Source organism: Schistocerca gregaria, chromosome X (genome assembly GCF_023897955.1).
Source record: "Schistocerca gregaria isolate iqSchGreg1 chromosome X, iqSchGreg1.2, whole genome shotgun sequence".
NCBI classification, from domain to species: domain Eukaryota; kingdom Metazoa; phylum Arthropoda; class Insecta; order Orthoptera; family Acrididae; genus Schistocerca; species Schistocerca gregaria.
The window spans coordinates 68946668-68962489 of record NC_064931.1 but is presented as its reverse complement, the minus strand read 5'-3'; the positions used below and the strand labels follow the sequence as shown (position 1 = coordinate 68962489).

At 45.4% G+C, this 15822-nt stretch overlaps 1 protein-coding gene across 1 annotated transcript in view; it reads left to right on the top strand.

The window, feature by feature from the left end:
- Positions 1-15822, top strand: part of LOC126298342 (uncharacterized) — a gene marked incomplete in the record, with an annotated part of 1034705 nt that overhangs the window by 850871 nt on the left and 168012 nt on the right. The window contains 1 exon segment of the mRNA XM_049989638.1: positions 11764-11937. Coding sequence (XP_049845595.1) covers positions 11764-11937 — 174 coding nt within the window.

Genomic DNA, 15822 nt, shown 5'->3' with positions numbered 1-15822 from the left:
GGAACCACGCGACCGCTACGGTCGCAGGTTCGAATCATGCCTCAGGGATGGATGTGTGTGATGTCCTTAGGTCTGTTAGGTTTAAGTAGTTCTAAGTTCTAGGGGACTGCTGACCTCAGATGTTAAGTCCCATAGTGCTCTGGGCCATTTGAACCATTTGAAGCTTCGTCGAGCGCTAAGGTTACGTCGTAGGACGCCACGCCTTTGCATCATTACAAAGGAAGATCGTGGGCCCCCATGATCCAAATGTCAAACTTGTGTGTTGCAATGAGAGCGAGTTACGGTTTTCGAAAAAGTGATCCTGTAATTTTGTGTTGCGCAGTGTAGAATGAGAAAGACTGCATAGCAGAGAACACACGGGAATCCAGAAACAGTGGTTTTTAATTTTTTACACGAAAGGTAGAAGTTTTACTGAGAAACTAAATACAAAGGCGGATGGAGCATTGCTACGTATACATAAATCAATTTTTAGGCAGAGCAGATGACTCGAAAAATTTCCCTCCCCGTTTATCTACGATATAAATACGTGAAGCAACCAGCATTCCGTGTCGCACCGGGCGATAAGACAGAGAATGGCACCTGTGTCGTATCGCGGTTGTCACTGTGTGAACCAGTTAAGTCGTTTGAACTACGTTTCTACGCGCTCCACAGATGTAAGTAGCGTCTGCGTCGTCTCCGATCCAAGTACGAGGGCATGCTGAAAAGTAATGCCTCCAATTTTATATTCTGTTCTCATTATCGGCTGAGGTATTACATGTCACGCATATTACTCGGTCGACTTTCCCACTTCCCGGATGCAAGTTGCAAACCTCTGCTGCTAGAGGGCTCCGAATGGTAGCGTGTAACATTGCGGTGTGTAACAAAACTACGTCGGCACCAGAGAAACAGCGTGATGTAATCGAGTTTCTAACAGCAGAAAACGTGGCTCCAGTTAAAATTCCTAGGAGAATGAAAACTGTGTACGGCAGAGGCGTGCGTGGAGCCTGCGCGACCGTAGCCTCAACTTGAGCTGCCCGGCCAGCTGGTGAAGCCGCTACAGCCCTGGGCTGCTCGAGCCGGGCGACCGCCACGCACAAAACGAAACTTATGTGGCCCGTTTGTAAGCAGTTTTTTAGTTCGCACATTATTTACCGATACAGTATTTCACCTTGGTCTTATATTAAATTAATTGAAGGCTGCAACATCAGAAACAAAATGATTCCTTAAATCTCCTCCGTTGCTTGCATTTGGTAAATCAATGTATTGGTACATGCATGTGGAAAAACTTGGTACCTTACGACGCTGTGAAAGTAATTAATTTTATTAAATGGCGTCCTACTATCTATCCAATTTCTGCAATACTACCGGGTGATCAAAAAGTCAGTATAAATTTGGAAACTGAACAAATCACCGAATAATGTAGATACAGAGGTACAAATTGACACACATGCTTGGAATGACATGGGGTTTTATTACAACCAAAACAATACAAAACTTCAAAAAATGTCCGACAGATGCCGCTTCATCTGATCAGAATAGCAATAATTAGCATAACAAAGTAAGACAAAGCAAAGATGATGTTCTTTACAGGAAATGCTCAATATGTCCACCATCATTCCTCAACAATAGCCGTAGTCGAGGAATAATGTTGTGAACAGCACTGTAAAGCATGTCTGGAGTTATGGTGAGGCATTGGCGTCGGACGTTGTCTTTCAGCATCCCTAGAGATGTCGGTCGATCACGATACACTTGTGACTTCAGGTGACCCCAAACCCAATAGTCGCACGGACTGTGGTCTGGGGACCTGGGAGGCCAAGCATGACGAAAGTGGCGACTGAGAACACGATCATCACCAAACGACGCGCGCAAGAGATCTTTCACGCGTCTAGCAATACTTTGTTTTTTTTTTCTTTTTTCTAATAAAACCCCATGTCATTCCAAACATGTGTCAATTTTTACCTCTCTATCTACTTTATTCCGTGGTTTATTATGTTTTCAAATTTATACTGATTTTTTGATCACCCGGTATATGAGTAAATGGCAAGTATTTACAATTATTGACACAGACGGGAGTTAGGTGGTTATTTCACAGCGAAACCGTTCTCATATTGTATGAAGTTCATCATTCTTTCACCATTTAAACCTTTCCCAAGGCGAAGTCTGGCTTCAGACTGCTGTTTATTTGGCACACCTTTCTTTAAAGAAATCGACAGTTGAAATTTATTATTTTAGGGACCAAACACAAACCTTTGTACTGTGCAACACGGTATCGAATCATTTATTAAAAAACTTACAGTTTGGGAAATTTGTTTGAAATCCAGTAAAACTGAGCGCTTCGATACCCTTTACGATTTGCTAGCTGAAATTCATCTTCCTCCCGACGAAACTTTCAAGAACATAAATACAGGCGGGGAGTCGTATATATCAAATTTTTGTGATAGGAGTCAAGGTCGAATAAGTTTAGAAACCACTGCTCTTACATAGCTGCAAAAATATACATCACATTTGTACTCTAGAGCCACTAAGTTATCTGTTGTGTGCAAAAATATTTGTTAAAATTGAAATTTAAAGTAATAAAGGAACGCGAAATCCAGACAAGGAAGACATACGAAGTTCATTGAAAACTTTCTTGCTTCAATTAAACAAAGCAATATGCTTCTTCTCGTAACACAGTTAACGACCTTCTGGATGAATTTATTTCTGAAACAAGGAGTTAAGTTCTTAGAAATTTACGGTAAAGAAAACAGGATTTATGGGAATGTATCTGAAATCTACAGTGACATTGCAGTGCACAATGAGCAGTTCATCGACATCGTCCGTAGATATTCCATCACGTTTGTCGGTAATGATAAGCGCATCTCTACTAAATACCCTCTCGCTAGAGGCACTGTAGGCGGGTATGCATAGAACTTCCCATGCCACCTGCGACACTCTGGGGTAAGTTATTGCTCTTTAGTTCCACCAGTCAGAAGTGATTGTCTCTCAGCTCGTTTTTACGCTAACGGATACATGGAAACTTCACCGACAGTTTCCTCCTCCTCCGCCCACTACGCACACACACTCTTGGCACTTTTTGAAGGCACCAATGCTGAATCTTCGTTTTCTGTATGACATTCTGCAAATAATACAATGTGCCAGCAAGGATAATAAACATGTTATATCACGTAGCTGCATTTGGTGTACTGTTCACATGAATTTACGTCTTTTCGCTATTATGCGATCAGTCTTTTAGGGCCTCAGTACTGATAAAACATTTACTTAGCAAATCTAGATAACTTTGCATTTACCTTGAATTGCAGCACATCTGGAACGTGCTGCGGCATATCTTCCTCTTTTTTTTAGTTACCGAAAATTGCTTCAGACTACGTGCCTGTGGTACTAGAAATAATGCAGTCCAATACTCTGGCTTTATTTCCATTTCTTCGCTTAAGAGGTTCCTGGCGCGTGATTTCAGCAGCACTATTTCCTACAAGTGACTGACAATATTGAGGTACACCGTCTTCCTTAAATACGATCTCTTACGGGGCTCCGGAAAGCCCTGTCTTTCCAATGTTAAAATAGCGCTTATAAATTATATGTTTTCTCAGAAAGTGTTTGAGCTACGAGGTTGAAATTTTTACAGGTTATTTACTGGCGTATTGGCTACAAATTAACTCGGGTATTTTTAAAAATTTGAATTCAGTTGTGAGATATTAATTTTTTGTCTTGTAATGAAAATTCACTATCTGTTGTGCCATTTTTGTTTATAAATTCAACAGTATAAATGTTTTTAGGGAAAAGGCTGTGTTAAGTTACGCAGAAGGGACTGTGTAACATTTCCTGAAATTTTGAAACTAATTGGATTGGTAGATCCTGAGAAAAAATGTAATTTGTATAAAAAAATAAAACTTGGGAATCGAGCGACGAAGTTTGGATTACCTTTTTAGTGAATTCCAGGTCAATAGCAAGAATTATCTTCGTCTTCTGCAAGCTCCTGCTCCTCTCTACTCTGGCTTGTATTTCTGGGCTATTTACAGCCCTTTAAGCAGCTCGAAGACGTTCCTTGTCCAAAGCAAGTATCGTTCGTACTATGTTGAAATCTATCTTCATTCCCATATTTCGAAGTACTTTGCATTGAAAGTAGAAGCAGCATAATACACATAAAAGTGAAGAGTTTCTATTGCAACAAACACATTTTTGGGGATTCTTGACCATATAAACACTGTTTACACTTTCATTGGGGTTTTGAGTTTTTCCATGGACACACGTTTTCAACAGTTCAGATGCTGCTTAGTCTGTGGAAATAGGTTTTATCACTTCCACTACCACATCAGGCAGACCATGTTTATGAGTGAACACTTCACCAGGTAGCAATCCTCCGTTGTAATTACACCAGATGTTTTCTCCTTTGGGACACAAGTAATAATGGGGACTTTCATCAGTTGAAAAAGTATGAGAAAAAGAGTCCAAACAGCCTTCATTTCATCGGCACTGTGTATGTTTTGCTTCATAGCTATTCCATGATAGTTCTGTATTTTGTCAGTTAACGTTCCCTTCCCATGCAACCCTTTACCATCACTGAGTTTTTGTTTTTTGTACGAAGCTTTCAGTCGTCGAAGTCTTGATTCCATTCGTTGCTGTACGTGTCCAATTCACTCAAATTTCTGCACTGCAAGATCATCACAATAGGACTTCAGTTCTTGAATATGTGTTGGGCTGAACTGTCTATGTAGGGCTACGCTTCCCCATTCCCAAGGCTGTCTGTCACCTTGCTGACTCACGGGCTCGGCCGAATAATAGCGATGAAAGGAATGGAAGGGAAACGGGATGGGAAAGAGGCAGGAAGAAAATAAAGACTCCCAGCCGCACAGGGCATTGCGGCAATGCAACGGAGTGAGTTGTAACTTTATTGAGACTCGATCGCCTGCGAAACCTGATACTGAACACTAGTGCACTCTTTCCTCCCGATTTCAGTTCTTAATACAAATTTTCCAGGTTGTTTGTAAATTTTTAATGCAGAACTCATTTCAGTTACTTAGTGAAATTTGGGCTCATCCCATTGCTATGATGGTGGTGCGGTCCTTTTTGTTCACCCTTTGATGAACCGACGTCCACAGTGACTGCTGAATTGAGTCGGACGGTTCCAACACCACACCATACGGCATCATCTTCTTTGGGTTCCACTTGTTACAGTAAGTGGGGGGGGGGGGGGGGGGGGGAGGGGCAGGGTGTATGAGCACTAGTCGTAAGCATCCAGTAATTCGCCTTCAGCATTCCACACCACCAGAAAGACACTGCGTCATCCCGAACGCTCCCGAATTGTATGTGAAGAATTTTCCAAGTCCTTAGGCTATTTGTTGGACAGCAAATCCTCCAGCGTGAACCCGACTGGGCACATTTTGGATGCCATTCAGCGGAATGTGCGCTGCCTGTACTCAGCTGCGGTCAGCCTCCAACGTACGTGGGCGGCTTTCGTTGTCTCGTGGAGCCCACCACACTTTTCGTTGCCATCGTCATCAGGGAGAAACGGACTGCTGCACCCTGCTAAATAGGTGTCTCTAATTCAGTCGCTTATGAACGTATACAGCGCTTTAGTTTGAAAGAAACTCCGTCGAAACTGAGTATTCATTAGGAACTTCTCCAGCATTTTATAAGGATACTTTTTTGTTTGTGAGTTTGTAACTCTAAACTATTTTTACGTGGAAATAAAAGTTCCACATTTTAAGGGAAAGCGACCGGTTTGTGATGTAATATCACATTTTCAGGTGTACATATTCAAGATACGAAACGTTCAATCGATATTATGATAAAAAACAAATACCTAACCTAATAATCTCTGCTCTATTACAACTAGTATGAAATACTCACACGTCAGTAAAACGTGAAAGCCCCGATAAGGGAAGGAGGGGACTGAAACTTCTCAAAATAAAATACTGTTACCCCCCACAATCAGGGCGTCGTAGTTCAAATTGATCAGTTGAAAAACTGACATGTTACATGCGCGTTTACCGATAATTAAAAGAACAAATAAGAAAACAAGAAAAGGTAAAAAGCCGCAGCCAGCAACACTGAAGGCCCATGGCTTATAAAACTCACTTCATACCAGGAAGCGGCGGTCAGCAACCCTCCAAATGCCTTGTCGTGTAGAGCCACACTGTGAATCAGTGTGCTCATGTGTGTCCCGGAGCGCACTAGCGCCACCACGTACATACCGTGAAAGTTTCAAACATTTCCGCGCGCGTCCAAACATCGTGGGAACCACAACCACAACCATGTAAAGTATAAAATACACTCCTGGAAATTGAAATAAGAACACCGTGAATTCATTGTCCCAGGAAGGGGAAACTATATTGACACATTCCTGGGGTCAGATACATCACATGATCACACTGACAGAACCACAGGCACATAGACACAGGCAACAGAGCATGCACAATGTCGGCACTAGTACAGTGTATATCCACCTTTCGCATCAATGCAGGCTGCTATTCTCCCATGGAGACGATCGTAGAGATTCTGGATGTAGTCCTGTGGAACGGCTTGCCATGCCATTTCCACCTGGCTCCTCAGTTGGACCAGCGTTCGTGCTGGACGTGCAGACCGCGTGAGACGACGCTTCATCCAGTCCCAAACATGCTCAATGGGGGACAGATCCGAAGATCTTGCTGGCCAGGGTAGTTGACTTACACCTTCTAGAGCACGTTGGGTGGCACGGGATACATGCGGACGTGCATTGTCCTGTTGAAACAGCAAGTTCCCTTGCCGGTCTAGGAATGGTAGAACGATGGGTTCGATGACGGTTTGGATGTACCGTGCACTATTCAGTGTCCCCTCGACGATCACCAGAGGTGTACGGCCAGTGTAGGAGATCGCTCCCCACACCATGATGCCGGGTGTTGGCCCTATGTGCCTCGGTCGTATGCAGTCCTGATTGTGGCGCTCACCTGCACGGCGCCAAACACGCATACGACCATCATTGGCACCAAGGCAGAAGCGACTCTCATCGCTGAAGACGACACGTCTCCATTCGTCCCTCCATTCACGCCTGTCGCGACACCACTGGAGGCGGGCTGCACGATTTTGGGGCGTGAGCGGAAGACGGCCTAACGGTGTGCGGGACCATAGCCGGTTGCGAATGGTCTTCGCCGATACCCCAGGAGCAACAGTGTCCCTAATTTGCTGGGAAGTGGCGGTGCGGTCCCCTACGGCACTGCGTAGGATCCTACGGTCTTGGCGTGCATCCGTGCGTCGCTGCGGTCCGGTCCCAGGTTGACGGGCACGTGCACCTTCCGCCGACCACTGGCGACAACATCGATGTACTGTGGAGACCTCACGCCCCACGTGTTGAGCAATTCGGCGGTACGTCCACCCGGCCTCCCGCATGCCCACTATACGCCCTCGTTCAAAGTCCGTCAACTGCACATACGGTTCGCGTCCACGCTGTCGCGGCATGCTACCAGTGTTAAAGACTGCGATGGAGCTCCGTATGCCATGGCAAACTGGCTGACACTGACGGCGGCGGTGCACAAATGCTGCGCAGCTAGCGCCATTCGACGGTCAACACTGCGGTTCCTGGTGTGTCCGCTGTGCCGTGCGTGTGATCATTGCTTGTACAGCCCTCTCGCAGTGTCCGGAGCAAGTATGGTGGGTCTGACACACCGGTGTCAATGTGTTCTTTTTTCTATTTCCAGGAGTGTACTTCAGCGTGTTATTTTCTTTTCATTCTAGGTAAACGCTCTTTTAACGTGTCAGTTTTTAAGCTTGTCTGTTCGAACTATGACAACCTGCCTGTTGTGCATAATAGTATTTTATTTTGAGAAGGTTGAGTCCCCGTCCCACTCGTATCAGGGTGCGTATTTCGCATTGGTGGTCATAGAGCATAGGTTATTACGATAGGTATCTGTTTTTTATCGTAACGTCGATTGTACGTTTCCTATTTTCTAGATGTACACCTGAATATGTTGTCTGACATCGCGAAACTGGTCGCGTTCCTGTAAAAGTTCATATACGGTTGAAAGTAGTTTATTTCAGAAACGTGGATTACTTCAGCTGCGGTCGCCCTCAACAGAAAACTATTTGTAAAAGTTGCATAGTTACATAAACAAACAAACAAAATATAACAGTAGAGTTGTCATTTCCAGGTAAAAGTACTTTGTCAGCTACGTCACCACACACAAAAATTTTCCTTATACGTAAAGGAGAAGATCTGAAAAATTTGCAGTACCATGTAAGGTATCAAATATACACTCCTGGAAATGGAAAAAAGAACACATTGACACCGGTGTGTCAGACCCACCATACTTGCTCCGGACACTGCGAGAGGGCTGTACAAGCAGTGATCACACGCACGGCACAGCGGACACACCAGGGACCGCGGTGTTGACCGTCGAATGGCGCTAGCTGCGCAGCATTTGTGCACCGCCGCCGTCAGTGTCAGCCAGTTTGCCATGGCATACGGAGCTCCATCGCAGTCTTTAACACTAGTAGCATGCCGCGACAGCGTGAACGTGAACCGTATGTGCAGTTGACGGACTTCGAGCGAGGGCGTATAGAGGGTATGCGGGAGGCCGGGTGGACGTACCGCCGAATTGCTCAACACGTGGGGCGTGAGGTCTCCACAGTACATCGATGTTGTCGCCAGTGGTCGGCGGAAGGTGCACGTGCTCGTCGACCTGGGACCGGACCGCAGCGACGCACGGATGCACGCCAAGACCGTAGGATCCTACGCAGTGCCGTAGGGGACCGCACCGCCACTTCCCAGAAAATTAGGGACACTGTTGCTCCTGGGGTATCGGCGAGGACCATTCGCAACCCTCTCCATGAAGCTGGGCTACGGTCCCGCACACGGTTAGGCCGTCTTCCGCTCACGCCCCAACATCGTGCAGCCCGCCTCCAGTGGTGTCGCGACAGGCGTGAATGGAGGGACGAATGGAGACGTGTCGTCTTCAGCGATGAGAGTCGCTTCTGCCTTGGTGCCAATGATGGTCGTATGCGTGTTTGGCGCCATGCAGGTGAGCGCCACAATCAGGACTGCATACGACCGAGGCACATAGGGCCAACACCCGGCATCATGGTGTGGGGAGCGATCTCCTACACTGGCCGTACACCTCTGGTGATCGTCGAGGGGACACTGAATAGTGCACGGTACATCCAAACCGTCATCGAACCCATCGTTCTACCATTCCTAGACCGGCAAGGGAACTTGCTGTTCCAACAGGACAATGCACGTCCGTATGTATCCCGTGCCACCCAACGTGCTCTAGAAGGTGTAAGTCAACTACCCTGGCCAGCAAGATCTCCGGATCTGTCCCCCATTGAGCATGTTTGGGACTGGATGAAGCGTCGTCTCACGCGGTCTGCACGTCCAGCACGAACGCTCGTCCAACTGAGGCGCCAGGTGGAAATGGCATGGCAAGCCGTTCCACAGCACTACATCCAGCATCTCTACGATCGTCTCCACGGGAGAATAGCAGCCTGCATTACTGCGAAAGGTGGATATACACTGTACTAGTGCCGACATTGTGCATGCTCTGTTGCCTGTCTATGTGCCTGTGGTTCTGTCAGTGTGATCATGTGATGTATCTGACCCCAGGAATGTGTCAATAAAGTTTCCCCTTCCTGGGACAATGAATTCACGGTGTTCTTATTTCAATTTCCAGGAGTGTATATCACATACGTGATCGAGTATGTGTATTAAAGAGCATTTGACTCCCAAATATGTTAACCTCAAATTCCAAAAGACATCAAAAGCAATAGTTAAAGCAAAACAGAACGCCAGAGCCTAAGGTCAAAATAAGAACCCACGGAGACATTCACCATTGGCAAATTGTATCGTACTCGTTTGGCGTTAGCTGATTCACGAGTGACAACTACATGTAGTAACTGAACGTTTTAATAATTTGTCAGAAAGGGAGCTGAATCTAATCAGGCGAAGAAACGAAAGGACCTGTTTCTTCTGTGTGTGTGAGGGGGGGGGGGGGGGGCAGATGTATCTTTGACCTAAAGTACACAGTCTATCACTGCCAGGCAAGAATTCTCCTTCATACCCTCGTTACTTTATCGTCCATAGATCATTTGTGTAATGATATTAGAAATGGTATCTTAATTGAAAAAGTAACAATTATTTTAAAAATTTATTTATTCGTGCATACAGTATTATTATCTTTATGAGATAGTGAGCCCAAGAAAATGTAAAGAAGTTTGAACTTTCAGTCAAAGATCCTGAGCATAGTATTATAAAGTTAATTCCATTAAAGTATGACAATTACTGTAGAACGCCAGTTGTTTATTATTAATTATATTAATTTCTTATCATTTGCTGCTCTGTGTTCTATAAATAATACTTGACGTTTTAGTACGAATTGTTTTAGAGGTGTCCTTTAAGTGACTCTGTAAGTATTTGAATTTTAGTTCTTAATATGCTTGGGTAGTTTATTGTACAATTTTGTTTCGTTGTAGAAAACGTTGTCTTTTTTTATTTACTCTTGGTAAATGCAAGTTAAGTTTTACTCTTGCTCCACGATCACGAATGCTGCTCTCTGTGAGACAAATGTGTCCGCAGCTCGTGGTCGTGCGGTAGCGTTCTCGCTTCCCACGCCCGGGTTTCCGGGTTCGATTCCCGGAGGGGTCAGGGATTTTCTCTCAGGGATTTTCTCTGCCTCGTGATGACTGGGTGTTGTGTACTGTCCTTAGGTTAGTTAGGTTTAAGTAGTTCTAAGTTCTAGGGGACTGATAGCCATAGATGTTAAGTCCCATAGTGCTCAAAGCCATTTGAACCATTTTTTTGAGACAAATGTTGATGTCCTTCTCAATGTGCTTAACAAATTGGTAGACTTCCTCACACGGTCCAGTTAGAATCCGCAGCCGTTTTAATATATTTTTACTGAGAGTTCGTTTACTATCTTATGTTATTTTTAGTGGCATATTTCTGTTGTTTTAAGACTGTGTCCACGTTTTGCGTACAGGACACCAAAATGAAAGATTCCACAGCTAAAGATGGAATGCATATAGGGAAAGTATGCAAGTAATAAGGAGAGCAGCCCGCCCGGTTGGCCGTGTGGTCTAACGCCGGCTTTCCGGGCAGGAAGGAGAGCCGGTCCCCGGCACGAATCCGTCCGGCGGATTTGTGTCGAGGTCCGGTGACCCGGCCAGTCTATGGATGGTTTTAGGCGGTTTCCCATCTGCCTCGGCGAATGCGGGCTGGTTCTCCTTATTCCGCCTCAGTTACACTATGTCGGCGATTGCTGCGCAAACAAGTTCTCCACGTACGCGTACACCACCATTACTCTACCTCTCAAACATAGGGGTTACACTCGTCTGGTGTGAGACGTTTCCTGGGGGGCCCTCTGGGGGCCGAACCGCACAATAACCCTGGGTTCGGTGTGGGGCGGCGGAGGGGTGAAGTGGACAGCGGTAGTCGTCGTGGGGTTGTGGACCACTGCGGCTGCGGCGGGGACGCAGCCTCTCCGTCGTTTCTAGATCCCCGGTTAACATACAATAAATGGTTCAAATGGCTCTTAGCACTATGGGACTCAACTGCTGTGGTCATTAGTCCCCTAGAACTTAGAACTACTTAAACCTAACTAACCTAAGGACATCACACACATCCATGCCCGAGGCAGGATTCGAACCTGCGACCGTAGCAGTCGCACGGTTCCGGACTGCGCGCCTAGAACCGCGAGACTAACATACAATACAATACAATACAATAAGGAGAGCAACCCACTCGTCTTGTCGCTAGTTCGCTTCGTATCAGAAGAGGAGCGTGCTCAGAGTTTGACACAGCGTGTGTGTGTTGTGTTGCAGAGGGGAGAGCCAACCAATGCTACGTGTGCGTGTCGCGGGAGTGGGAGACAGCTGCGTACGTCCGCTCCCGGCACAATACAAGCATCGAGCTCTGCGACAACTTCAGGGTTGGCGACAGCCGCTTCATCCGCAACTGCCAGCCGCCTTTCCTAGGATGCCTTACAACAATCAACGGTAATAACTACGGCACCTCTCTCTGTTTTCTACCCAATTTCCTTTCCTTATTTTTATTTATTTATCTATTTTACCTGTACTTCTGCTAATGTTCCAACTAGTAGTGATATTAGTAATAAAAACGATAATAGTAATAAAGTGATATATATATATAAATTATAGGTGAACAAAATAGATGCTTTCTTATATACCGGGTGATCAAAAAGTCAGTATAAATTTGAAAACTTAGTAAACCACGGAATAATGTAGATAGAGAGGTACAAATTGACACACATACTTGGAATTACATGAGGTTTTATTAGGAAAAAAAAGAAAAAGTTCACAAAATGTCCGACAGATGGCTATGGACAGCAAAACGTCAGTGACTGCGCATGACAATCCAGTATAAAAGGAGCTGTAGCGAGAGAGAGAATCAGATGCGCCAGCAGTCACAGCATGTTGACGTTACCTGAAAATGCGCTTTTAGTGAAGCTATATTATCAGAATGGGGAATGTGCTAGTTCAGCGTTACTATCATATCGCCATAGGCAGGGGATTCGAACGGGTTAAGGTCCGTTGACAAATGCTGCTGTGGCGAGAATGATTTCGAAGTTCGGAGCCACGGGTTGTTTAGACGATAGACCCCGTAGTGGCCGACCGAGCACAAGGCGTAATGCTGCTGGGACAGTTCAGGAAGAAATGGAGACTGTAGCGGGTTCGTCTATGGCCGGGGAAGTCAGCGCTCGTGCAGTCGCACGTCGCACTGGCATTCCATACACTACTGTTTGGTTGGCACTGAGGTGTACGCTCCGATGCTATCCGTACAAAATCTATCGGCATCATGAACTGTTACCTGGCGATTTAGTGAACCGGAGGGCATTTGCGGTGTGGGCGTTTCAAAAGATGGCGGAAGATGACGATTGGTTGAGTAACGTGTTGGGGACCGACGAAGCTCATTTCACGCTCCGAGGGTCTGTCAACGCCCACGACTGCAGAATTTGGGCTACCGAAAATCCTAGAAAGTCACGGTATGGGTTGGATTTACCACATGTGCCGTTATCGAGCCTTTTTTCTTCGAGGAAATACGTGATTCTGGTTTTGTAACTGCTACCGTGATGGGTGAGAGGTACACCGATATGTTACAGAATCGCATCATCCCCAGCCTGGCTGAAAGACACCTGCTGGAACGTACGATGTTTGTGCAGGATGGCGCTCCACCCCATATTTCTAGACGCGTGAAGGATCTCTTGCGCGCGTCGTTTGGTGCTGATCGTGTGCTCAGCCGCCACTTTCGTCATGCTTGGCCTCCCAGGTCCCCAGACCTCAGTCCGTACGATTATTGGCTTTGGGGTTACCTGAAGTCGCAAGTGTATCGTGATCGATCGACATCTCTAGGGATGCTGAAAGACAACATCCGACGCCAATGCCTCATCATAACTCCGGACATGCTTTATAGTGCTATTCGCAACATTATTCCTCGATTACAGCTATTGTTGAGGAATTATGGTGGACATATTGCGAATTTCCTGTAAAGAACATCATCTTTGCTTTGTCTTAAATTGTTATGTCAATTGCTGCTATTCTGATCAGATGAAGCGCCATCTCTCGGACATTTTCTGAACTTTTGTATTTTTTTGGTTCTAATGAAACCCCATCTCATTCCAAGCATGTGTGTCAATTTGTACCTATCTATCTACATTATTCCGTAATTTATTCAGTTTTCAAATTTATACTGACTTTTTGATCACCCGGTAACTAGTTTTGGGGAAAGAAAATTTAAGGAAACTGGTGAATGATGGAAAGGGGCGGTAAGGATTTGGGTTTTGATAGGAACGGCCGTTTCTGCAGTGTTGTTCATACAAGAGCGTTAAGATCGAGGAGACATGAGGGACAGTGAATGTTGATAAGACAGTAGACAAGATAGAGGGTATGCGAATCTCTGCGCTTTTCAAAATGGTAGAAATGGCTCTGAGCACTATGGGATTTAACATCTGAGGTCGTCATTCCCCTAGACCTTAGAACTACTTAAACCTAACTAACCTAATGACATCACACACATCCATGCCCGAGGCAGGATTCGAATCTCCGACCGTAGCGGTCGCGCGGTTCCGAACTGAACTCTGCGCTTTTCTGCACGCAGCCAGGATAGCTGTGCATCTGATGGTGGAAACTGGTCAAAGACTTAAATATCATGGATACATCGAATACAGGCATTCACTACCAATTCCAGGCGACCTCAGCTTCCCTGGGAAAGAGCATGCAGGATTACTGTCATCAATAATTGGAAGTATACGTGTTTGTACAAGTTTCTTTTCTCAGGTCAAGAGGGAAGAGCTTCTTATTTTTTTCTAGGGGATGGAGAGATGCTGATGCCTTCCTGCACGTTTTCAGTCCAATTATGATTTCCGTGTATTATTACTACTAGACTCTTTGCATGGGGAGAGAATCTGATATTTGTCCAACTTCGTATTAAAAATGTTAGTATTCCCGATATTTTTGGCCTAATTAGCCTACAATGACCAACCAGTACCGCTTCGGTGCCCATTTTGTCCATTTTGATGGTGCATAAATGTCGGTATTGAGATTCCCGATAGCTCTCTTCAGGTTTATTGGTTATGCGCTTAGATACAACTATAGGTTATCAAAAAATGGTTCAAATGGCTCTGAGCACTGTGGGACTTACCATCTGAGGTCATCAGTCCCCTAGAACTTAGAACTACCTAAACCTAACTAACCTAAGGACATCACACACATCCATGCCCGAGGCAGGATTCGAACCTGCAACCGAAGCAGCCGCGGGAGGCTATCAACGTACATGTGGCATTTGCAGTAGGACAAAACTGATGACACATCATTGATATACAATGAAAAGACTAGAGGACCTAATTTACCGGAGTTTTTGCGACTGCTGGTACTACCCACCTCCACTGTGACTTCACGGTGCCGGGCGTGACGCATTGCTGGAGAGACGTCAGTTATGAGCGAAACCATTGCACTGCACTTGGCGAGAAATTCAGGCAAGTAACATGTCGTAGTTGACAGTGTCAAAGGCTTTGCTTAAGTCTAAGAAGCACATGACAGTCGCTTCCTGTCCATCCACCGAAAGCTTCAGGTCGTTTGTTACATTTATTCAAGTACTACAGTACATTTATCTACTCAGAAAACAAGAAGTACTTTAACTTCACTGCGTCATTGCATTCACTTACTTCACACACTAACAGTAAACGATTTTCGTCTATCATATAGATTAGACATGAGACTCTGGATGCCGAGACTCATGATAAACAGTCGAGGAGCCCAGGTTCAGCTCACCGGTGAACTAGAGGAGATGGAAGACGTCCATTTTTCATCTATTTTGGGTCAACCACCTGCGACAGGAAAGTTCTGAAGATGAGATAAGAAGACGGATCACGATAGGGCGAGATCTGGCAGAACAGAGCGATAATGAACAGACCAAAGAACCTGCTTGTTGAAACACTTGTGTTCTCCGTCTTCTGCTACGGTTACGAGAAGTTGGACCCCAGAGACAAGCAGCCTATTGATGCATCCAGGCTTCGATTATGGCGCAGCACACTGCGCATAAAATGGACCGAAATAGTAACTGATGTCTTCATTACTGAGTAACTCAGTGTATCTAGGTTCCGTAATTCTCGTGTCGACCTAAAAATTCTTCATTTCTTTGGCCATACTGGGAGACAAGTGGGAGAAAATCTAGCAAAAATAATCGTGGAAGGAAAGACCGAAGGCACCAGACCGCGAAGGAAGAGCAGCGAACAGGTGTCGTACCAAAAATCACGAAGGTGCCAGCAAGGTTTTACGCTTTAATACTACAAAAAAAAATCAACATTAATAGTTTGCTGTGATCTCATGTGATTTGACACCGTGGGAAGTTTGAAATTTAGTTTA